Consider the following 24,125-nt stretch of genomic DNA (forward strand, 5'->3'; position numbering starts at 1 on the left):
ATACTTACATCTTATCTATTACATATATATAAAACTTCATTTAATCCTCAACACCACTTAACAAGCTAAGTGTTTTTATTACCAGTATTTTATTGATGTGGCAATTAAGGCATAGAAGGTTGAGTAAATTGACTGAAGCAACAAAGTTGAGCAGTGAAGAAAATAAAACAGGTCAGGCTACATGAAATTCTCCCAGTAATTTTCCCAAGTTCAAGTTCATAGGTCCTCTTTATTTTTTGTTTTGCCATTATCCTTGCCATATATATTCCTATTCCTCAAAATACTTATCACTTGGGCTTTCATGACTTTCTCTATTCTTGCTTCCCTGCAACTGCATTACACCTTTATTCCATGAGCTCAAATTCCTTGATTTGAGTTTGTAAACCTAATAATTCTGTTGTTTCATACACATATGCCTTGCTATTTAAAACATGAGGTAAACACCTAATTTAGCTGTTTCCTAAAGTAAATCCACAATTTATTGATGCAAAGAAATCCCTAAACTTCCTCTAAAACAAAAGGGTATTATTCTATCTAGACACATAGTTGAGATTAAAGAAACATCAATTTCCATTTTAATAAGATTTAACTTAATATATTTTTTTAGTTTTATTTATTTAAGTAATCGCTACACCCCATGTGGAGCTCAAACTCATGACCCTGAGCTCAAGAGTTGCATGCTCTTCCGACTGAGCCAGCAGGTACCCCTAACTTAGTATCTTCTGTAAAATTTCTGGTGCCATGCCTAGCACAAAACCAAAGACAACTTAAAAAGCCGGGGGGGGGGGGTTGAAATATTAATATTTTAAATGAGTCACTCTCTAAAAGACTTTACTTGGGAGTCAAAAGAACGATGACTTTAATATCTCAGAAATAAAACCCCGATCAATTTGTTCATCAAGTTTAGTACGAATCTGTTCTGATGCGGAAAGTTGGGAAAAAATAAAATACCCTGAAACTGAACTGGTCACTGGAAAATTCTCTTCCTGGTTTATACTTTACTATCTAAATGCCAGCTGGAGCCTCAGGCAAAATGTAATTTGTAGACCGGTTTGTGGCAGAAACACTGTATCCAACATTCAGAACAGACAAGGTGCTGGAAGAGTGAGGACAGACTTTATGTGTCTGCTACTGATAAATTCAATCCTCTGCACTTCTTGAGGCTGAACTCTTTTGTGAGGCTCCTTTGTCACCTGTGCCTTAAGGCAGGCCCCCTAGTAGGTGCTCAATAAAGGTATGTTGGGGGAAAAAAAAGAGACAAACCAAGAAACATACTCTTGACTACAAAGAACAACAAACTGATGGTTACCATAGGGGACGTAGGTGGGGAGATTGGGGAATAGGGAATGGGCATTAAAGAGTATACTTATCAAGATGAAGGGAAAATGATTTTAAAAAAGGATATGTTGGAAAACTCAGTAAGGCCAAAATGGAGTTTGCAAAGGGGTAGTAGGAAGAGTTCTAAGTTCTCATTGCTAACTAAACTCTGGATGACTTTTGCAGCTGGTTTTGCAGGTCATGCCAGCACTAATCTTTTCTTAGCTCTAACATTTAAAGGGAGAAGAGGCAGAGGCATTTTACACTGTTCATGTAGCTCTTTGAACTTCCTTAAGTTGACTGGGTGGAGGCTCTACCGTTTTAGGCTGGCCCGTTTGTATGGCACCTGCAATTTCCGCTCTTCTCTTTCCCCCTCTTCCTGGCTCCAGGTCCTTGCTCCACTGCCAGCTGGGTCAACGGGGGCCCTGGGAACTACCACGTCCCTCAAACCTTGCTTCAGGAGAAAGCAGGTAGTGATCTTTATGTTTTAAATCACTGCAACATGAAGTCTTCCAGTGGACGCTTTATTTGGATAGAAAAATCCAATCTACGAGAAACGAGTCGGTACGGGCCAACCTCTATTCTTTGCCTCTCTTCATACTAAGGCCTCCACGATCACCCGAACCCTCCATCTAAGAAGGTTGCCGTTTCCCCGCCGGAGCTGTAGGCTTTCTGAAAGAGGCCGCCTCACCTCCCACCAGCTCCGCCCCACCCGACCCACCTCACCCCCACTTCGCGCCCCCATTGTCCCCTCGCAGCTGTCACTGCGCACAGATCCCGGGTCCCCTATTGGAAAACTTTCCCGTCACTCAGCCCATACTCCGTGGCCGGATTCCTCTCTCTATTCCGAGCCTTAAAAGGTCTAAGGCCGCTTTCCGCGAGCCAGCAGGTAAAAGTCGCGGCGGAAGAGAGGAAGGGAGGGGCCACGCGCTAAGGTTGGCCCCGCCTGCCGACCGGGTGCGGCGGGCTGGGGGGTAGCGCGCCACACCGCCCCTCCCCGACCGTCTGACCGCGCCCTCCCCTGCCACCCCCAAATCCTGATCACAATGCCAGAGCGGCGGAGCCACTCGCGCAATGCAGCCCCGGGACGACCCAGGAGGCAGTTACCACCGCGAAGCACGGAGGGCGGGGCGGGCCTGGGCGCGGGGAGGGGTTGGGGGGGATGTGAAAGGTCCCGGATGTTGCTGAACCGGAGCCCCTTCTAGAGGGAGTGACTGGCGCAGGCGCAGAAGGGCCGCACGGAAAGCTAAGGTGGGGGTGGGGAGGAATTTCCTTGCTGGTTTAGAGGAAGAGTGAGCCTGTGGAGGTTGCAGGGGATTCGAGAAGGCGAGGTAGGCAGGCAGTGGTGGGAAGGAAAAAGGAAGGAGCTTCCTACCCGGGCTCACTCTCCCAAGAGCAGAGAAGTTGGAAGCTGAGCGGGGTGGGGAGGAGCGTTGGTAGCGGGAGAAGTGTACGCTCCTCCGCTCGCCCTCTAGCGCGGGCGGGCAGGACGCGCGCGCTAGGGAGCGGCGGTTACACTGGGCCCCCAGAGCTGTGGGCACCAATCAACGGTTGCCATAGCAGCGTTTGACGTCATCGTGCGTGTGGTGCCCCTGCTGTCGGGGCTGGTGATTGGAGGAAACCCCGTGTCTGCGGAGCCGCTGTAGCCTGTGAGCAGCGAGATCCACGGACAGAGTCTCAGCCTCGCCGCTGCCGCCCAGAGACTGCTGAGCCCCCGTCCGTCCGCCGCCACCCACTCCGGACACAGGTAAGGGACCCGGCCGCCGCCGCCTAGTCTCACTCCTTCCTTTCCCAGAGCAAGCTTCCGAAAGCGTGGGGGCCGTCTCCGCTCCACAGCGCCTCAGCCCCGCTCGCCCGGCGGTAGCGGCGCTGGGCTGAGGCGGAGTCTCCTCTGGCGGAGACGGGCAGCGGCTTCTTTTCCGCCTGGTTCGGGCGGGCGGCTCGCGGCCGCCTCGGGCTACTTGCTTCCGGATCGACGCCTCGGCCCCGATAAGCGCCCGTTCCCGGACCCCGTCCCCGCGGTGGTAAGGGCGCCCACACGCGAGATCCCCGGGGAGCCGCCCGGTCGCCGGCTGCCGGGGGTGGCCGAGGCTCCTCTGGGCGCGATCCGTTCCCACCCGCGCCCCTTCCTCGTCGCCGCCCCGCTCCCGCCCGAGATAATGACTCGGTGGCTGCGGGCATTGCAGTGGCGCAGGTGAGGCCGCCCCCTCCCCTCGCCGCCCTCCCCTCCCCCTGCCTCTCCCGCCCGCTCCTCCGCGCAGCCTCCGCGCCCAGCGCTGCGGCGACGGCACCCAGCCCTCCCCCATCCGGGCGGCGGCGCGGCGGCAGGGCTGGGCCTGGGGACCGGGCCGCGAGCCGAGGCCGGCCCGGAGGCGCCCGCCAGGTACTCTGGGGCGAGGCCTCGTTTCTGGCACGAGGGGGAGCCGGCCCTGGGGTGGGGCTGGCCTGGGACCTGGGGCCGAATTTCCTGGGTTCTTCAGTGGGGTGGGGGATGGGGCTGCGGTGGGGGTTTTTTTGTGTGTTTTTTTGTTCCCCCTCAGGGTGAGGGGGGGCTCCGAGCCCAGGTGGGGATAGAGAAGAGAATGGGGAAGGCGGCGGGCGGGCGTCTGGCTCGCCTGCCCGGTGGGCTTGAACGGGAGGGTCCCCGTGCTGGCTTTTTAGACGCTGTTCTCCTCTCGGGGCGGGTGAGGCTGAGCCTAACAGCCGGCGGTGGCCCAGCTCGCCTGGGTGTGGCTCTTGCCCCCTCCCCCACCTGCTGCAGCTGTCGGGCCCTTATAGACTAAATGAGCACCATTGGTGTCCGGTGGCGGAGGAGACGCGGGTGGGAGAGTGGGGTGTGTCCGCCGCCCGGCCGGTCTTGGTTCCGCTTCTGCGGGAGGCGCTGGCGTCTCTGCCCCCGGGGCGGGCGGGCGGCTCCCCCCCCTTCCCCCGGCTCGGGCGGGGGCGCGCTGCTCCTCCCTCTCCCTCTCGCTCTGGTGGGGGGAATTAGCACTCAGCAGTAGGTTGGGCTCCTTGACACAGATCCGCCATGACAAAGAGGGAGAATCGGGGCCCTGGGCGGAGCCAAGGAGGGGTGGTTGCGGATAGCGCGCACGGAAGGGTTTGCACTTTCGAGTCAAGGTCTGGCCGTGTTCGTTTCACCTCAGTCGACGTCGTAGGTTGGTTAAGGGTTAAAATGGGTGCGGCGAGTCCTCTCCGCAATACAGAGGCGAGGCTTTGGAGTACTACTCTGTGAGAAATGCACTTCCCCTTGTACCCGAGGGTTGGGGAGAGAAACCTTTGTGCTGGTTTTTGATAATTTTTCGTTAGAAGCAGCATTAACCTGAGAGCGTTTTGAGTTCCTAAGGGAAAAATTAGTAATTTCAGGGGTGTGTGTGGGGGGGGTATGAGATCATAAATTTTAAATAGTTTTGCATTGGCACGGTATACCTCACAAATAAGCGAGCTGATTACTTCTTTTCCCTGTTCGATTTGGCTTTTAAAAAAGGTATTATGGGATTTCCCTGGGAAGGTAAAGGATGTGATACTGGGGAGTCTGTCCCTATAGTGACTGTGGCTCTTCTGTTCACCTTTTAATAGTGCACTTCAGGCTGTATATTTATCTTTAAAATCACTTATTCTGTGGGGATCAGTGTATGGCTTAGTATCTTTCTGTGCTGTTTTAGCACCTTTCAAAAGGATATCTTTAAGGAAAAGTGTAACGGGTAAATTAAAAGGTCTAGGGAGCTTTAAAATGAAAGAATTAGGTGAGAAGTTAGGGTAAATGCAGCCTGAGTGACAGTTAAATTTTGACTACTAGAAACACTGTAATATATTTAAACTGGAGCAATGACAGAAAACACTGACCGCACTAGAAGCACTTAACATACACATTTTAGTGCTCATGTATCATGGTAAGTTGTAGGACTCATGGATGTATTTTTGAAGCATGTATGCATAAAACAAGGTACAGGTAATGAGGCTTTAGGATCTGTTAGCGATTGTGGGTGCTTGTTTTATATTCAGAATGCCTTAAATCAAGCAATTTGGCCTATTCTCCCAGAAAATTGTCATGCTGTGATCAGCTGGCAGTTGGGGTAGGGGTAATACCAATAAAATTTAAACTTACACATTTCTGACAAGAATAGTAGGTATTATTAAAGTAAAAAGACATGAGTTACATTAAACTGACCTGAATCATGATTTTGTGGAAGTACGGTAGAGGTTGTAATGTTGTTTGTTGACAGTGCTTTCACTTAAAAAACAAACACAACTGCTTAATTTTGGATTACTTATGGTACTGGAAATTGGAATTGAGATTTGGGCCAAGTAAGGTAAGGGTTAGATTTTAAGGTAGCCTCTTTACCAAATGTGCTTTGGCTTTATGTGAAATGAGGATCTTCTGAACAAAGATGGTGTAATGCAATTTTAGTTTTGCTTCTCATTTGCTTTATATTTATGGCTTTAAATTTGTCCCCTGAATGCGGAGTATGCCCTCTCCCTTTTTTTTCCTATTCTGGTCATCCTTTTGTGAGGCTGCATTAAATTCCTCACATGAAGATTCTTCCATAGGCATTAAAGTTTGAAGTGTTAATATAACTTATTTACAAAAGGTATAATTTTGAGTCTGTTCGGTGGAAAAATCTAAATGCTACTTTTTTTCCCTGCAGAACATCCAGTCATGGATAAAAATGAGCTGGTGCAGAAGGCCAAACTGGCCGAGCAGGCTGAGCGATATGATGACATGGCAGCCTGCATGAAGTCTGTAACTGAGCAAGGAGCTGAATTATCCAATGAGGAGAGGAATCTTCTCTCAGTTGCTTATAAAAATGTTGTAGGAGCCCGTAGGTCATCTTGGAGGGTCGTCTCAAGTATTGAGCAAAAGACGGAAGGTGCTGAGAAAAAACAGCAGATGGCTCGAGAATACAGAGAGAAAATTGAGACCGAGCTAAGAGATATCTGCAATGATGTACTGGTGAGAATCATTCAGACTAGCTTCATTATAATATAGGGCTCCTATAATGAATGTCAAGTGTTCCTTTCAACTTTTTCTTTCTTTGGTTTTTCTTTTCCTTTAAAAAATTGAATGTTCTAAATTTTGAAGTCTTCAGGGTGTCATTACTAAAAGGTATTAAAACAGTTGTGGGTAAATTGGTATAAAATAAATGCAGTACTGATTATTCAGGTAGACTAAAGACTAGTAGTGTATTTTGTGCTAATTGAAAAAATAAACTATTATCATTTCAGTTATGGTTAAGGTATTTGTAGTAGTTATAGAGCTCATTTTCTTAACTGTACATCTGCGGATACAGGAATTTTACGTATCTTGTTTTATGTAAGAGAGATGTAGTAGGAGACTCATTGTAGACATAATATCCTTCCCTGCTTTAGCCACTAAAATGTAATGAATCAGCTATACAAAAAACTGTGGCTTCAGAGTTGCTTTTTGCCTCTTCCTGCATTTAAGTATTAGAGGTCAACTTTGAACACTGACAACCACAATAAAAGATTATGAATAACTCAAACTTGATTTTTCTAGGTTCAATCAAGAAGTATTTTAAGAATTTAGTACATACTGTCATTGAAGCACTGCTTCTCTAAAAAGCTTAAAAGAATTGAACATTGCATTTTAGCTAGTTTTAATCAACCTTCTTAAAAATGATAGCTTTCTCATTGAGAAAAGTTTAAATCTTAGGATAAATTGGTAGGAGATCCAGTCATTTAGTATATAACATATACATCAATACTTTTCCTTTTTAATGAACCAGGAGTGATTTTATTAAATGATTACCTATAGGACTTGGGTCTCACTCAGTATGGCGGGGCACTTATATATAGAGAGAGTATCCCAATTTCTCTGGACAGGTTACTGGTTCTGGGACTCAGAATAGAAATCCAGGTGCACACTTATTTGAAACTTGTTCATGGAAGGGGTACTCTAATGAGCAACATAGGATTATTTCTGTGGTTTTAGGTTTAGGGCTTTTGTTAAAGTTGTGTTGGTATTAAGATTCCTTCCCAGAAGTTTTTAATTACTAATGGGATTGCTTTAAGTCCTAAATTATTCTCAAATGGTATTTTCTTTAGGCTATATTTCAAAGAACAGTAGTTCTTTGAAATATATATCCCATGTAGTGTCTGTCTTGGGTGGGGTTTTTGGGTGTTGTGGTTTTGTTTTGTTTTTCTTTTAAATCTTTACATTAATAGGCGTCATTTATTTCTAAGGTGGGAAAGGAATTCTGTGTTTTTATTAAGGCTAAATAACATGTTTATCTTGTGATTTGCTAAGGTAGTAATATTTAAAATTCAAAAATACATCTTTCTATAATAATAAAACGTGTTGGGTTTTTTTCTCCCTTGCTCTCTATGCGGACTAATACCTGTGTAGATGTTACTGAATTTTCGCGCTGGTGTTTTTCCTGCAATTATATCTGATAATTTTTATTTTGGTTTCAAAGAATTTGTTGAGTTATAACTTAAGACAAAAGCCAATCTTAGGAATAAAAGGGAATGTAGTAACATTTACTCTTTACTAACAAGCTTCTTTGCTATTCCAGGTAGGTATTTGCATGTTTTTCCTACACAAAGTATAAAAGCTCCTGTCATTGCGAGGATTTTTCTAGGAAAAGACTGTAGCAGTTTTAACTTTGCTTCCCTTTGGTTTCCTTATCAAAAAAAAAAATAATGCATAGGATCAGTGGATGGTAATAACTAGACTAATTTCTAGCTTCTTTGATTGATCTCTGATTGATCTTTGATCTTTATTAAGGGGATTTGATATTGGTGACTATCCATGTTCTTCAGTACTGAGTCTGAAGAGTACTGGCCTCTCACTAAGTCTAAATGAAATTTCCATCTTGAGAGTATAGATAAATGAAAGTTTAATTCCTTTACCATACCAGAGCTAAACAAATTTTTGCTTCCAGCCTTGGTCTTTTAGTGACCTAAAAGCAGATCTTTTAGCTCTGCTCTGTTAGTGATCTTTGCATAGTTCATGCTTCCTAACATCTAGTATCTACTCAGGTATTTGCTGAGTAAATGAACAAAAAGGCTTCTTCGGAAAAGGGGATAATAGAACTAGGTCAGCAGCACTGCTAATTTTCCAAGACCTTTTCTGTTTCATCTTGGGAAAATTCGGTATTTACAGATACTGTGGTTCTTTTTCAAGTAGACCCATCATCTTTTTTCAAACAGGTCGTGTTGGCTGTGGAAACATCTTGCATAAAATTCCTTTTCCCTCTTTGAGTAAAATGGAAGAATAAAATAGAGCAGAACTGACATTTCTCCTAGAGAAAAAACTTTCTGATGTATTTGATGATCAGGGAAAGTTTCCCTTAATTATATTGTAAGGTCTTACATGGTAAAAAATATATATATATATAATCACAATTTTTATTCTAGCTTTTTCTGAACTTTGACTCCCCTCCCCACTGTTTGAGAAAAATAAGCAGGTAATCCTTTTTCAGAATTAATGTTACTGATCAGTTGCATTAGTAATGAAACAGACTTCATTGTTCTATTGAGCACCCGCATCATACTGGCCAAGACCTCTTCCCATAAAAAGGAGCTAAGTTTTTCTGAAGAGCTCTTTAGTCTTTTATTAAATGGTTACTGCCATTCTGGTATAAGCGTTTATCAAGTGTTTAATTAATATCATTTATTAAACAGAAAAGGTAGTCTTGTTACTTTGTGTAAGAGTTATAGAGCATTATTGTGGAAAATGGTCACAGGCATGTTCTTCACAACATGGACTTCTCTTTTTGCAAGAGAACTTGGGGTTCTTCCTTGTGTTGTTAATTTGAAGTTTGCAGTATGTGAACTAATGCAGTCTGCCTTTCCTGCCAGATCTTAGACAAAAGCTCTTTTGGTAGTAGGGTAAGGACTCAACACTAGTGATCTCTACTACCTCCTCTGCATAAATCCACAAGAAGCAGCCAAAAACTGGATAGTTTTGTCTTGAACATGAAATGACAAAATACATACTAGAAAACCTAATTCCAGTTCTAAGAAGAATGTAGTGGTGTAAAAAGAACACCACATTTTGAGTCGGACCAACTTTTTACCATCTAATAGTTCCAAGGCCTAAGGAAATCAATCAGTTCCTCTGAGAAAACTGAGTTCAATTAAATGACAGTAATGTCTACCCCATAGGATTGTTACAGAGAATGAAAATCAGGAGGCTCTTAACTCTAGAGTCTAGGAATGGGATTTAAAAGATCCAGGAAGCCTTAAAAACTGTATTTTTGTGGGGCAGAGGGTCCATTTTGACTAGTAAATTTTCCAGAGTTTCATTAAAAAATCTGAAAGCCACTGGTATAAGGCAAAAAACAGCTTATAGGAGGTGAAGCAGTAAAATCTTGAATCTGGCGTCTGTAACAGTTGGCAACAGTAGTTGAGTAATAGCAATAGTTACTCAGTTAACTTGAGTTCCATTTTATTATGCTCTACATTTTTATTTGCCTCAGGCAGTTTTAAGGTGTGGTTGCTGGGCACTGGTTTTTATCTGTAGACTACAGAACTGCCATTAAGCAGGAACAAGCTAGGAAACCAGGTAGCTTTTGGGGCTTTGCTGGTCTGAATATATTGTGTGCCTTGGGCTTTAAAAACCACTATTTGGAATTGTAAGCTGACAACCACTAGGCAGCTTATTTATTGGAATAAGGGCTTCTCAAAAGAATTCTGCAGTGTCATACTTACCTTTATTACTTAATATATTTACATGTTTTTTTCAAATGGCTTTTGGTATGTTTGAAAATACAAAGAGCTTCTGTTGCATAGTAGATACACCTGCAGTCTCTTCCAGGGAGGAATACATTGGACAGACTCTTCTTGATAATAAAATTCATTATTTTTGGAGAGTTGTCATGATAAGCAGTATCGCACCTGGTAAGGTAGTTTATACAGTTGGAAAGTCTGAGGTGTGTGATGTGAAAATGAAAGGAAATAAAGGAATGAAAATAGAAAGGCAGGTGATTGCTCTTTGGTGGAAAGGGGAAGAATAACCAACAACTTAAGAGCAACAGGCTACCTATCCTTTTTCAGTATAGCAGTACTTCACTAAGAATGCCTTTCTACCTGTTCTAGTAAAAGATGGAGATGCTTGGTTTTAGTGATGAGCTGTGAAGATGATGATGATTAGTGTGTTAAAAGTGAACTAAGAGGAAAAGTTTAAAGGATTTGAAATTGGAATTAGAGTGAAAAACCTGAGTTAAAATCTCAAGAATAGAAGTACAGGCACACTTAAAATGATTCAACTCTTAATCTACCCAAGAAAAAGGAAGAAATTGTATGTGGCCCCCACAGAGGCATTTTGAATTAGAAAGGTGGAAAATAAGCTCCCTTTGAGTTATAATAGCTCCCCAAGAGTAATTTTGCTTTTCATTTGTTCTTTTAAGAACAGCTTTACTAGTAAAGAAATCCTAGTGGTAACACCTCAATAGTGGTACAATAGAAGCATCCTAATTGGTTAATTGAAAAGTAGTTTATATGATCATACTTGTTTTAAACATTTGTTTTAAATTAAAATACAGATGTATATGTTCATTTGTCCATTTTTAATGTGAGGCGAAGGCCTTTTCAAATAATTTGCTAACTACCCCTATCAATGATGTATCCTTTATAAAATACAGTTTGAGTCTGCATAGTAGAGTGAGAATTTAAATGTTTGGTAAGCAATCAGTACAGAATCCCTCTAGAAATGTGTGGTTTTTTCTAATCTTTTAGTTGCCCAACCCATGCTATTTTTCTGTATGTAACTCCCTTTAAAAACTAGTTGTTTCCTCACCCCCCCCAAAAAAAGTGCTCTTCCAAAGCACTCCATTTAGTTTTCATAGTAACATATCTTTTCACACTTGTATATCCTAACATTTAAAAACAGAACATTTTAAGTAATTATAGCCAGTATAGTGGCATGGTTTTGGAAACAAATATCAGACTATTGGTCGGATATCTTAACAAATGTCAATAACTGCTGATAGAAGCTGAGGGGGAGTCCAGAGAGTAGCTGAAAAGTCTATCCTCAAGCATTTAGCCTAAGTCCTGGGCATTGTCGGGTTTGCTTACCTAGAAGTGAAGAATATAGTATAATCCCGGTTATCAATTAAGTGAAATTTGGTTAATCCAGCAGTTAAGGTTTTGTAGAAGAGTTGTTGCATTCTAGATCATTCTATTAGAACGTTAGGTGGGGGAACAATGCTTCCTTTAAAAGGCTTTTTCAATAATTTTGCAAGAGATGAGACTAGGAGAGATGGGTACTGGCTAGATTATACTATACTATCATACATACCTAGCATAATGTTATAAACTAAGGAGTGGGGGACTTCAAAGGCCTTGGAAAAACTTAAGGCCCTGGAAAGTGACACCAAATTTTGCCTCTTAGAAGGTAGATTGGTAGACATGCAAAAAATAGTTGTTTTTATAAGGAAAATCAGCTTTTATAATTTTACAAATTTTTTGAAGATTTGATCTGGTTCTTTGGACTCATTTTCTTCTACTAGTATCAGAATAGATTCTCAGTGCCCATATAATGGATATATAGTTAACCATTGTTTATACATTAATTTTGTTTTTATACCTGGGGCTTTAACCTATGAAAGACTTGGGGTTTTTTTTCCCCCATAAATATAGTATCTTTTCATACCTGGTAAGTGGTTCTAGCATATAAAGGGAGTCCCGTATGTGAAATAGTTTTGCCTTTATAATACTGAGTTAAATGTTACTGGGCCATTGAGATTAATTTGACTATACATTTTTGATCCCAAAGTAAGTGATCTTTGGCACATTCATAGTGAAGAATGTATATGCATATGAGAAATTTTCTTTTAAAAAGTTAAAATTATAGATGTTCTGAAGTCAGCCATATTAAAAAAACTTGTTCATTGAAATTATAATAGGTGTTAGAAATTTTTTTTCCCCCTAGAATTTCTAAGATCCCTATTGTGATTTCATCCTGGTTCTTGTAGTTTGATTAGTATGATGGTTTTACATTGAGAATAAACAGTGCTCTTTAGGGGATTTGGAATTGCTCTAAGTTTCAATATGCCAAAAGCCAGAGTTCATCTTTCTTTCGAAGTTACCTCTCCTTTCTATCGACTTAATTTTGGCAGTTCTGTGCTGCATACAGCTCTTATTATTTCTGTAAAGCGCTGATTCCCTTCTGTCCTTCTGTTCGATCTTTGCCAAAATCCCGTACATAGAGCCTTTGGCTCTAGTTTGGTCTTAACCACTGTCCCTGATACAAGCCATTGCTAATTCCCATCTTTATGGCCTGAGCATTTCTGCTTCATTACTCTGCTTTAGAATTTACTTTAGTCTTGTTTTTGTTTTTGTTTTTTTTTCCAACTTCAGAGGATTGGCTCCATTCCTTCATTCTCCTTGAAAACAGAATGGACGGTTCATGTTTGTGGTATTTAATTTGATATTAAGCATATCAGTATTTTTTAAGTAGCACAGATTTTAATTTGGCTTGGGAGAAATGGAGTGTTTAGCCACCATATCTCAGCAGTTTCCATGGTATTAGGCACATTGCTGTGCTACAGGTCATTCTTCGTTCTTTCTGAATGAAAAACTTCTATCTGCAAAAATGTAGTACCAGTTGTCATTTGTCATTGATTAGTTGTGCATTTTCTGGTAAGATAATGTGACATAAGTAGTAATGTGGTATAGAATAGTCTTTTTTTTTTTTAAGATTTTATTTATATAACAGAACACAAGCAGGGGGAGCTGCAGACAGAGGGACCAATGAGGGGCTCACTCCCAGGATCCTGGGATCATGACCTGAGCTAAAGGCAGACTTTTCACCAACTGAGCCACCCAGGCACTCTGTAGAAGAGTCCTATATCTTGTCAGAGTTCACTTTTCTTTTCTGTTGGCTTATTTTATTGCTACAGTGTGGCTCTTAAGGCAACAGAGCATGGATGTATAGCTGATTTGGTATCAGTATGATCCTGTGATACGGATACGGACGTGCACATTTGTTTACACTCGAATAGATTACTAAAAGGTTTCAACATCTAAACTTTTGTGACTTTTCTTTTGATACAATTTGTATGAGCATTCTTCTCTTTTCCCCCAAATAAAGATACGCTTACAGTGGTGTTAGCCACAGGTAGGATGGCAAGTTAAGAATGTAAGGACAGTCTGTCAAATGTTAATATGTAGAGTTAAATAGACCAAAATAAGACTTTGTTCAATGGGTTGACCTGTATGCCTGTTCATTTTTTTTAAAATGTAGGAAAGACCCTATTGCATTTAATTTTCAAGGAGTGCCCAATTTTGTTGTATTGGGATTTCATTTACTTGAATTGTTTAATGAGTAGTTAAAAACGTTTTTTAGTGGAGGTTAATTCCTATCTTGAAAACAAGTTTTGGGATCTAAGGGTTTTTTGTTTGTTTGTTTGTTTTTAATTAGTATTACCAAGGAACCCAGTCTGAGTTGTGTGTTGTCTCATCTTGATCAATTACAAATGCTTTTCTGAGAAAAACCTACTTGTTGATCCAAGACTCATGAATTGTCTGCTTGTAATTTTTTTGCTTCTTAAAACATACAATAAACACCATTGCCCAGAGTTTAGGAGGACGTAGACATGCTTGCACCACATTTAACCCAGGGACATTTGGTGAAATCCTACCCCAAACGCATTACTTTTAAAATGCGATTCTGTGAAATTGACAGTTGAGGGCAGTATTATATATAGGCAGGCTGTAGTATACTTAGAACAAATTCTCAGTTCAATAATTTGAGTACTTTACTACTGTATTTGGAAGATGTTCAGAAATAGACATCCTAAAGTGATCGTGTTCTTTGCTATGAGTAATGACTTTCCCTCCAGTTTCTCCTTTGGTGGTTTTCGTCTGATAGAGGGGCTTTTCATCAGACTTAATTAGATCACAGGGATAAGACTTGAAGAATAAACTTGTGTAATTTTTCTAAATGTATACTACCTTTAAAGGGATGATAGAATCTAGCACAGGCTATGCAAACTTTTGGGTGACTTTGGGCAAGTTATTCCATCTCTGTGACTCTATTTCCACATCTTCAAAATGGGAATGGTGATAGTATCTACCTTGAGGATGTTTTGAGAATTACTGAGTTAACACACACCCGTGGTGATATTAAAGGTAAGCAAATATACTGCTTACCTTTTTTTGTACCTCTGATATCACTTCAGTGTGACTTGATTTATTAATTTTGAGGTTAAATGTAAGAATTTTAATTGCATAAATTCTGTATATTTAATAATTATTTTATAAGCTCACTATGTTATTGAACAATAAATATATAATATACAAATAAATATATAGAGAGATATAATAAATACTAAAAGCCTCTGCTCTTAAAAAATCTTGACAACTTAGGGAAGTGGGCACATACCCAAATAATACAACAGAAAGACTTCGTGTTTGGTTAACTATGAAAGAGCTGGTCTTCACCCTTTTTTAAAGAGCAACTGATAAAATCTAGTCCCACTAGGGAGTTTATAATAATATAATACAGTGTGCATGTGCAAATTGAAAAACACTATAAAAAATGAGGTGTTTTAAACAAAAAGTGTTTTGTGGTGGAAATACTCAGAAATGGGGCCTTGGTTGGTGGTCAGCCCTGGTCAGGGTTGATGCCAACTATAAAAAGGGTTCTGCGTCAGGGGAGAAGGAGGAAAGCCCCCAAGCATGTTAGAACAGTTTTAACAGTTATCAATTGGTGCTCTATAAATTCTTTTTGGTACCTTCTACCATTTATCATGTTATCATTAGGAGCTACATTTTGAATATGAGGTAAAAACATTGATTATCCTGGGATTATTTTGCCTAGTATTAAGAATCCAAAGGCAGACATTCTCTGAACCTGATTTAATTTAGCAGTTTTTCATCCCACTTATTTTGAGTCTTTTCACCGAGGTGATTTTTTATTTTTTTATTTATTTTTAAGATTTTATTTATTTATTTGACAGAGAGGGAACACACAAGCAGGGGGAGCGGGAGAGGGAGAAGCAGGCTTCCTGCTGAGCAGGAAGCCCGATGTGGGGGGCCAATCCCAGGACCCTGGGACCATGACCTGAGCTGAAGGCAGATGCTTAACAACTGAGCCACCCAGGCGCCCCACCGAGGTGATTTTTTTAAAGACATACATACAAAATGTTTTAGAACACCAGGCTTTTTATCAGTTTTAAGTTTTCCGCAGGTATCTCTTGATTCATTTTGGGGAAAATTTAAGGAGCAACTACTCTAGCTTTCAACAGGATTTAAGATGAAATTTTAGGCTGGCTTTAACATTTCCTTAAACACCAGGGTTAATATATCTTGGTTTTCTCAAATTCAGTTGTTGATTTTTTAGAAGTTAAATGGTGAAGATTTGCCATTTATTTATTAATGGAAAATGCATTCAGCTAAGTGATTGGTTACACTCCTCTGTGATCCCATCCTTGAAGTTAAGTGGCTTTGTCTTTTCATACTATATGACCTGATTTATAGGACACCTAAAATTTTACTCTTGTAGGCCAACATTGCATAGAAAGATGAGTTTAAGTCAAAATGTCTGCAAATTAATTCTTGACATGACCTGATTCATTAGCATTTCTGGTGGAGCACTTTTCTTAATTGGTTGGTTGGAAGCAACTAAATGAAGTTGCAGTTGAAAGAGGCCATTCCAGCCACAAGGGGGAGCAAGAGACTAATTTCCAAGTAATGGGCCCCAGTTGCCACAAAAAGCCTGCTTGCTTTTTAGAATTTTAGATTTAGGAATGATAAAAGGCTCAGTGGCTCTGCAGAATAAAGTGAAAGTTCTGAGAAAACTCTTTACACAGGGGAATTGTGCAAGACTAGAAATTTGAACTTACACAGTGTGCTGTAAAATTGGATTTCCTATTGAGGTTGTTATTAAAAATGACTTTGAGATGTTACAAAGTTTTGTAACTAAATAATAAATTGGGAGTTGACTTACTGAATTTTAGGTTTGAAGCAGCATCCATCCTAGATTTTTTATTTTCACAGATAAGAAACTGAAGTTCAGAGGTTTAATGACTTATGTTAGGTCATACCATAAACATAATACTTTGTCTCTTATTATATATCACCTTAGTTGTAGATTGAGACATGATGTTTACTTTGCTATAAATGCATGAGTTTTTAGGAGGGATTGAGGATTGTTGGAATAACTGGATAAAATTACTTTAATTTCATTAAAAACAGTGGCTTCAAGTTTAGACTGCATTTTAGGATTCTGTACTTAAATGAAAATAATGAGAATCTCATTTGTGAAAGCCTTTGTGTCTCAGTTTCCTGCCCCCCTTTCTCTTGTTAACTACTGGCATTTTTCATACATGATTTGTATGAAAGTAGAATATCTGTATCCTGACCTCTCCATTTGTTTTCATAGGAGAGGGCCATGGAAGTACAATCTAAAACAGGAATGGGTTATGGGAGCTTGATCTTTCCCATTCACGTATTTAGTGAGGTCAAGTCAAAGGAGACATACTCTGGGCATATTTTCAAATTGCAGTCCATAAATGTCTCATTAGGGGTTCTTTTGCTTTGATATTCTGGGGCTCTTTACTGTTTGCTAATGACATGCATATTTATCTTAATGGAAATAAAATTTAGTACTAGTAGTGGAATACTAAGAAAAAGTGGGAGCCTCCTTTCTACCCCTCATATTTTTGTTTACAAATGTATCAGCACTTGTTTTTGTGCTGTTTCTCTCCTAAATACAAATTTTACCAATCAAATAAGGAAATTTGAAAAATACAATTGAGCACAAAAATGGTCTGAGCGTGGAGGAGCAAACTCACTGGTATTGTCATGTTCTAGAAATAGTCACTATTAAAAAGGATTTTTCTTTAAAACTTATTTTGATATAATATTAAATAACAAAAATGGAAAATAGCCTTTTTATTTTTACATATGGTAGTTAAATTCTTTCTAACCAGTTACCTTATTTTTTAACTTTTCATTTTGAAATAATTTCAATGTAGGGGGAAAAATTGGAAAAATAGTATGAAGTATTTCCCATATATCCTTTACCCAATTCCCTAAGTATTAACATGTCATATATAACCACAGTATAATTATCAAAATTAGCATTTTGTAAAATAACTGATGAAATAAACTGTATAACCTAGAGAATTTATTCACAGATAGTACCACTTATATAACCCCTACTTCAGAGTACTGGCCTGTTATTTTCCCTAATTCAGAGTACTGGCCTATTATTTTGTTGACTGTCTCTCAATTTGGATTTCTCCGGTGAGTTCTTATAATTCAGATTGTGCGTTTTGGGAAGAATTCCATTTCCTGGAAGTGATATTGTGCCCTCTAGGAGACACGTGATACTATCCTGTTACTTCACCAAGATAGCTAGATAGGACATTAATTTAAACCACTGAAGACTTGTAGAAACGCTGTATGATACAAAAGTATTAATCAGTTGAGTTTTTTTTTTTTTTTTTAAGATAGACGCCACATAGTATGATTGTTTTGTCAAAGGTTATGAACTGGATGTATTTTGCCAAAGTACTTTCTGAATTGATTATGTCATTTTCTGATGGATTACTCTTTGAAAAGGGAAGATATCCCAGTTCTGTAACTTGTAATTTTGCTTTGAAAGACATAGTTCACTAGCTAGCTGGCTTCATGTATTCTAATTGGCAAGCCCAAATCACAGCATATAGGCCAGTGATTTAATTTAAGTGCATAGTCACTGTTCTTTAGGGCTGAAATAAATGTGTACTTTCTAATGGGTATTTGTTAATTTTTTAGATTTTAGTCTAAGGACCCTTAGTCTATAAATTGATTCTCATTTAAGAAAGAAAGGAAGAAAAAGTGACCTTAAGTTTAAAGAAAATCTAACGAATAGTGGTGGGATAGGAATTGCATTAGAGAAGTTTTCCTGGGATAAAATTGGAAGGGAGGTTTTGAAATTAATGTTGGAGTGAAACGCAGGAAGACTTTATCTCTGGATTTTTGTCTCCCTTAGCCTCCTTCAGGGTCATTACATAGAACCCTGCAGCTTATCCAGGGGTCTTGCAAGCATATTAGGATATATATGTACCTAGCCTCCCCTTGGCTGCTGTTTCTGAATATAGTTGACCCTTGAACAACGTGGGGGTTGGGTGGAGACCACCCCCCTATGCAGTTGAAAATTGTATAACTATTGACTCCCCAAAAACTTAACAGCCTCCTGTTGGCTGGAAGCCTTACCAGTAACATAAACAGTCTGTTAACACATTTTGTATGTTATAGGTGTTGTACACTGTATTCTTAAAATTAAACTAGAGAAAATACAATGTTAAGAAAAATCATAAGGAAGAGAAAATACATTTATAGTACCATACTATAAAAAAAAAAACCACTTCTAGGTGGACCCATGAAGTTCAAACCCATGTTGTTCAAGGGTCATCTGTATATGTGCTTATAACACCCAAACACTTGTCATTTTGGAGCAATGTCTTAGGTCTTTAGAGAAAACAGAATATTGTTTTTTCTCTTTTTTGCAGAATAATCATTATCTAACATACAGTACCAACCTTAAGAATTTCTATCATGTTTTAACTAGAAGTTGGGTAAGATGATGAACTTTTGATAGTTTCAGGTTGCTGAACTAAGTTTATTTCCTCAAGATTATTCTAGGTTCTTCTGTTCTATTAAAATGAAACTGTTTGAATTATGCATATGTAATTCAGCCTGGGGATTTAATATTTAAGTGCCTAATATGTATAAAACTTGTTTCTTTAAAGAGCCTGTAAGTAGGTTAAGAATAGATATGTATGTGAAAAGTTAAAGGTATAAAATTAAATTTTTTACTCTGGATAATAATTTAGATGTTATAGAGCATAGGATATGAAGTAAAAAAAAAAATAAAAATTTTCTGATTTTTGTCCTACCTGCTCAGAGGTAATCTGTGTATTAGCCTTAGTCCTATTTTTACCCTTTTGGGAATTTATGGTTCCTATGCAAACAGTTCTATCCTTGAAGAAGACACATGAGTTAGGATCATATACAAAGTACTCTGAGGGCACCTGGCTGACTTAGTCAGTAGAGTATGGGACTCTTGATTTCAGGGTTGTAAATTCGAACCCCACGTTGGGTGTAGAGATTACTTAAAAATAAAATCTTTAAGAAAGAAGCAAAACCAAAAAACTCTCCAAAGTGTTCTGTAACTTGTGCACACATATATGCACTTTGGTGTATGTCTTAGGCTTTAGTCCATATTGACACCTCATTTTTAAAATGTTTTGTAGAGTTATATATGTGTACTATAATTTATGTGTATATATGTGTAATATAATTTATTTAACTAGTCCATTATTGACAAATTAGGATATTTCCTTTTTTTCTTCTTTAATTAAAAGCTCTTGGGGTGCCTGGGTGGCTCAGTTGGTTAAGCATCGAACTCTCGATTTCAGCTCAGGTCATGATCTTAGGAGTTGCGGGATTGAGCCCCATGTTGGGCTCTGCTCAGGGCATAGTCTGCTTGTTCTTCTCCCTCTGCTCCAACCCCTGCTTGTGCTAGCTCGCTCATTTGCTTGCTTGCTCTGTCTTTAAAATAAATAAAATCTTTAAAAAAAAAAAAAAAAAAAAAAAGGCTCTTCACTAAACACTAGAGGTATAGAAAACATAGGCCTAAACTGAATAGTTTTGAGAATTAGCTTTAGGGAGAACATAGAATTAGAGCTGGATATTTAAAGGTGGATGGTATTTAGCACAGATTGCTTTAAATCAATAGTGATGCATGGACTCCTTTTAGAGGGGGTCCCTGAGGTCACAATTATTTTCATAATAATACTGAGTCACCATTGATTCTTCACTGTGTGGACATTAGCACTGATGCAAAAACTGCTGGTCCTAATACTAACAAAGAGTGGGACCATACTGTATTAGTAATTAGTAATTTATGTATTCCTCACCACCACCCATCTAGTTTTTTGGGGGGGTGGATACTGTCCTTGAAGCTATAAAATCATTAATAGCCCTTATGTAGATAATCTTTTTAATATTCTGTGAGGCATAATGAGAAGTATAACAGTTAACCTCCAGGAAAAGTTTTTGTGATTGAATCATGAGCTGAACTAGCTGCTCCCTTATTTTACCCCACAGAACACTCTTTACTTCAAAGAATGACAGAAAGGCAAGCTATGGTTATTCAGGCTTTAGTATTTGGCAGACATCTTGAAAATGAAGAAGTGATCTTGTCACTTTAATGAAAACAAATGGTATTTGTGACCAGTGATAAAGTTAAGCTTTGAAACACAAATGAGAATTGTGGAAAACTTGTATCCACCACTTCCATGATCTTGACAGCTTTCTAAATTTTTTTTTTTTTAAGATTTTTTATTTATTTATTTGAGAGAGAGAATGAGATAGAGAGCATGAGAAGGGGGAGGGTCAGAAGGAGAAGCAGACTCCCTGCTGAGCAGGGAGCCCGATGCGGGACTCGATCCCAGGACTCCAGGATCATGATCTGAGCCGAAGGCAGTCGCTTAACCAACTGAGCCACCCAGGTGCCCAGCTTTCTAAATTTTTTTAATGAGTATAAAGCAGTCCTAAAACCAAAAATCTTTAAACCTTAAATATGGAGCATTTATTGTTATTACTTAGTTTTTTTCTAGAACATGTATCTGTTTATTTTTTTAATTTTTTTTTAAGATTTTATTTTTTTATTTGGAGAGAGAGCACAAGCAGGGGGAGCAGCAGTCAGAGGAGAGGGAGGAGCAGGGAGCCAGATGCGGGGCTTGATCTCAGGACCCTGGGATCATGACCTGGGCTGAAGGCAGATGCTTAACTGGCTGAGCCACCCAGCCACTCCGAAAGTGTATGTTTAGAGAGAAAGAATAAGTACTATGGTTGGGAGGAATAAGTTAGCATTTTTTAAACATAAGGAAATTAGATCATGTAAGAGGAGGGGGAGTCTGGAACTAAGGTGGGTTTCTGGGATGTTGGTGGGTTGGCTGGTTAAGGTGTCATTTTAAAGTTAATTATAGTGCAAATATTTCCTATAATAACTTACTTACTTGATTAGTTTAGACAGTACTTGAAGGAAAATAGTTGGTTAGGGAATGCTAGTTCAGATTAGACTGTTCTGTCCTCCAAAGGGTATCCCTTCTTGCTCTGTTCTAAATGCTTTCTATATATTAACTCACATTATTTTACCCCTCTTAATAGTTACACAGATTTAGATTACTGAACTCAAAGTGTTAAAAATGAGATTACAAGAGCCACTAGAGCAGATTTTTGAAAGTCAAGATCTCATATGTTATATCTGAATAGAGTGCCTGCTCTGTCAGGAACTATGATTTTCCTATTTTATACTCTCATTTAGACCTCATAGCAGCCTTTTGAAGTAGATTTTCATGTTGATCATTTTATATAACTAGATTTTCATTTAGTTTTATAGATTAGCTCTGAGAGATTAATTTGCCCAGTATTTCAAAATTAATGATGAGGGAGGCATTCAAAGTCTGTCTGATTTTAGAGTTTATGCTTCATTACACCAAGCTGATGCTCTAGGAAGTGCTTGGATACCCAGAGATTAGGGTCTTGCTACCAATTAAGGTAGTAGTTTTGGTGTTTTAGGTGGTTTCTAGTCTAATTGTTGCCTAAGGTGATGTTTTACTCTTAATTTCAGACTATAATCATACTAAAGGACCAGTGGTATGGTATATCAGTAGAATAGAGATAGATTTTTCAGTTTATAAACCTTTCATTAGAAATATTTGACCACAGCCAGGATTGAATGGTAAGTTCTTGTTAATGAAGAAGGCAGGTTGAACCTACCCCAGGAAGGGCAGTCAGAACTAGATGACATGTTTATATGGTTCCTTAATTTGAATACACTCCAAAGTCAAAGCATTTATGGTATGTAGATCATCCTTTGATCAAAGCATGTGTTAGAAACTTGCTAATAGGGGCGCCTGGGTGGCTCAGATGGTTAAGCGTCTGCCTTCGGCTCAGGTCATGATCCCAGGGTCCTGGGATCGAGTTCCGCATCGGGCTCCCTGCTCAGCGGGGAGCCTGCTTCTCCCTCTGCCTCTCTCTCTCTCTGTTTCTTATGAATAAATAAAATCTTTAAAAAAAAAAAAGAAACTTGCTAATATATTCTGCTCTGGTAAATTGACTGGTTTGAGGGGGGGGGAGTCATTACTTGTCCCCATATATCTTAAGTGTTTTCACAACCTAAGAGGTTAATTGTGCCTGTAAAGAGAGAAAAGTCTTTTTAAGATCTCAAGGGTCACATAATTTATCCATTGATAGGTTGTTTCAGTGTCTTTTCTTAAGAACGTATCATTTAGCACTGGATTATGAACCATTTACAGAAAGATGTTGAATATGGGCTGCTAATAGCATCTTGCTGCTTCCTATCCCATTTTACCTTATTATATATATATAAAGTCAGAATATGCGTTCACTCTAATTTTGCAAATTAATCATAGATATTTTTGAAAATGTTGGCCATGGTATCTTTAAAAGACAGTGGTTGTCATCAAAAGCAGATTTTTAAATTGCTGAGGCAATACCGTGAATTTTTTAATCAAATTATATTTTAGCAAGATTCATACGGGTTATATAGCCTCGGTGCTTGAGTGTTGTAAGATGTTCTTTAATTTTGTGTTTGGCTTAAATATCCTTTTCCATTTTAATTACATTTGGATTAGAAAGTTAATGTACTATGTTATATGAAGAATTTTGTAAGTGGAGGTACATCAGTAGTCAGCCTACCCTTTGTTTATGATTGGAAGTTGTAATGTCTCATCTACCACTTATATAATGCTGTTTCCCCTTAGAAATTCAGATTCTTAACAGTGTCCCAGAGTAATCATCACTTTCATTATACTATAGTAGATGAATGAAATTTAGAAGGTTGCATTATATATTGAGTAGTATATTCTCAAGTTTTTGTATTTTTTGAAAATAGCTATTAGTCCTTTCCTCTATTTGATTTTTAAATTTGCTCACCTCCAATTTTTTCCTTGTCACTGCTGCTTTCTGATAAGTGCTGCTTCCTTTTTCCTTTTGTTCTTACTCTTTCCATCTTGGTCTTCCTACTTTGCCTCTTTCCTGTGGCTTCTAAATTTGGAAAATGTATATTTTATTTTTCTTTGGTCAGTTTGACAAATTAACATACTTAATCACCTCTTTAGTGCTAAAACTAACTTAATTGAATGAACTCTGTATCTTCCATTTCTTACATTAGTTGAATGAAACCACATCTGATTTATGAATCTATAAAATACCCCAAGTAATCACCTTATTTTTCCTTAAAATCTCTGTAAGAGTAGGTGGAGCTATTTGATTAGGTGGCTTATTCCAAGTTTGGACCACTCATACAAATCTCTTATTGAGCAGAAATCTGCCTCTTGCTGAACTTAACTAGTCTTGTCTAGAGCCATTCTTTCAATTTTCATGACAAGTTTCTAGTTTCTTTACCATTCTTGCTTGCTTTCCTGGATATTCTCCAGTTTGTCAATGCCTGTTTTGATAAATTTCTTAAAGAAGCAATATACTGTAGCTTTGGTCTCAGTACATTATAGAACTGAATCATTTTCCTTAATTTTGATTCCTAATTGTATTAATATCTTGGAATCACATTATCCTTTTTCGTAGGCATAGCACCCTATTAGGGCAGAAAAAAATGTAGCATAATTGTAGTAGTACAGGTCAGATTGCCTAGTTGGAGTTGTACCTTCACAAGTTGAGCCTGGGCCCCATTGTCTTCTGTAGGGTAGTTTAGTTTCTCATGGGTAGGTTTATGAAAGGATCAAATTAAAGTAAGTATTAGAAGTGTTATCTTTATTACTGAAATAGCTTTATAAACTTTTTTCTTGTCTATTGCTGCATAA

At 39.1% G+C, this 24,125-nt stretch overlaps 1 protein-coding gene across 4 annotated transcripts in view; it reads left to right on the forward strand.

The window, feature by feature from the left end:
- The first annotated feature begins 2,673 nt into the window (after positions 1-2,673).
- The window catches only part of YWHAZ (tyrosine 3-monooxygenase/tryptophan 5-monooxygenase activation protein zeta), a 33,622-nt gene continuing 12,170 nt past the window's right edge, over positions 2,674-24,125 (forward strand). The window contains exons 1-2 of one of the 4 annotated variants that reach the window (XM_045896147.3): positions 2,674-3,064; positions 5,967-6,271. In XM_045896147.3, coding sequence (XP_045752103.1) covers positions 5,978-6,271 — 294 coding nt within the window. In that variant the 5' untranslated portion in view covers positions 2,674-3,064; positions 5,967-5,977. Of the gene's footprint in view, positions 3,512-3,579; positions 3,701-5,966; positions 6,272-24,125 lie in introns of those variants that run through there. The other 3 variants (XM_064588040.1, XM_064588039.1, XM_045896148.3) reach the window with 3 other exon arrangements.

The sequence above is a fragment of the Mirounga angustirostris genome, unplaced genomic scaffold (genome assembly GCF_029215605.1).
Source record: "Mirounga angustirostris isolate CCGP_5_RB_7025 unplaced genomic scaffold, mMirAng1.0.hap1 SCAF_4, whole genome shotgun sequence".
Taxonomy (NCBI): Eukaryota; Metazoa; Chordata; class Mammalia; order Carnivora; family Phocidae; genus Mirounga; species Mirounga angustirostris.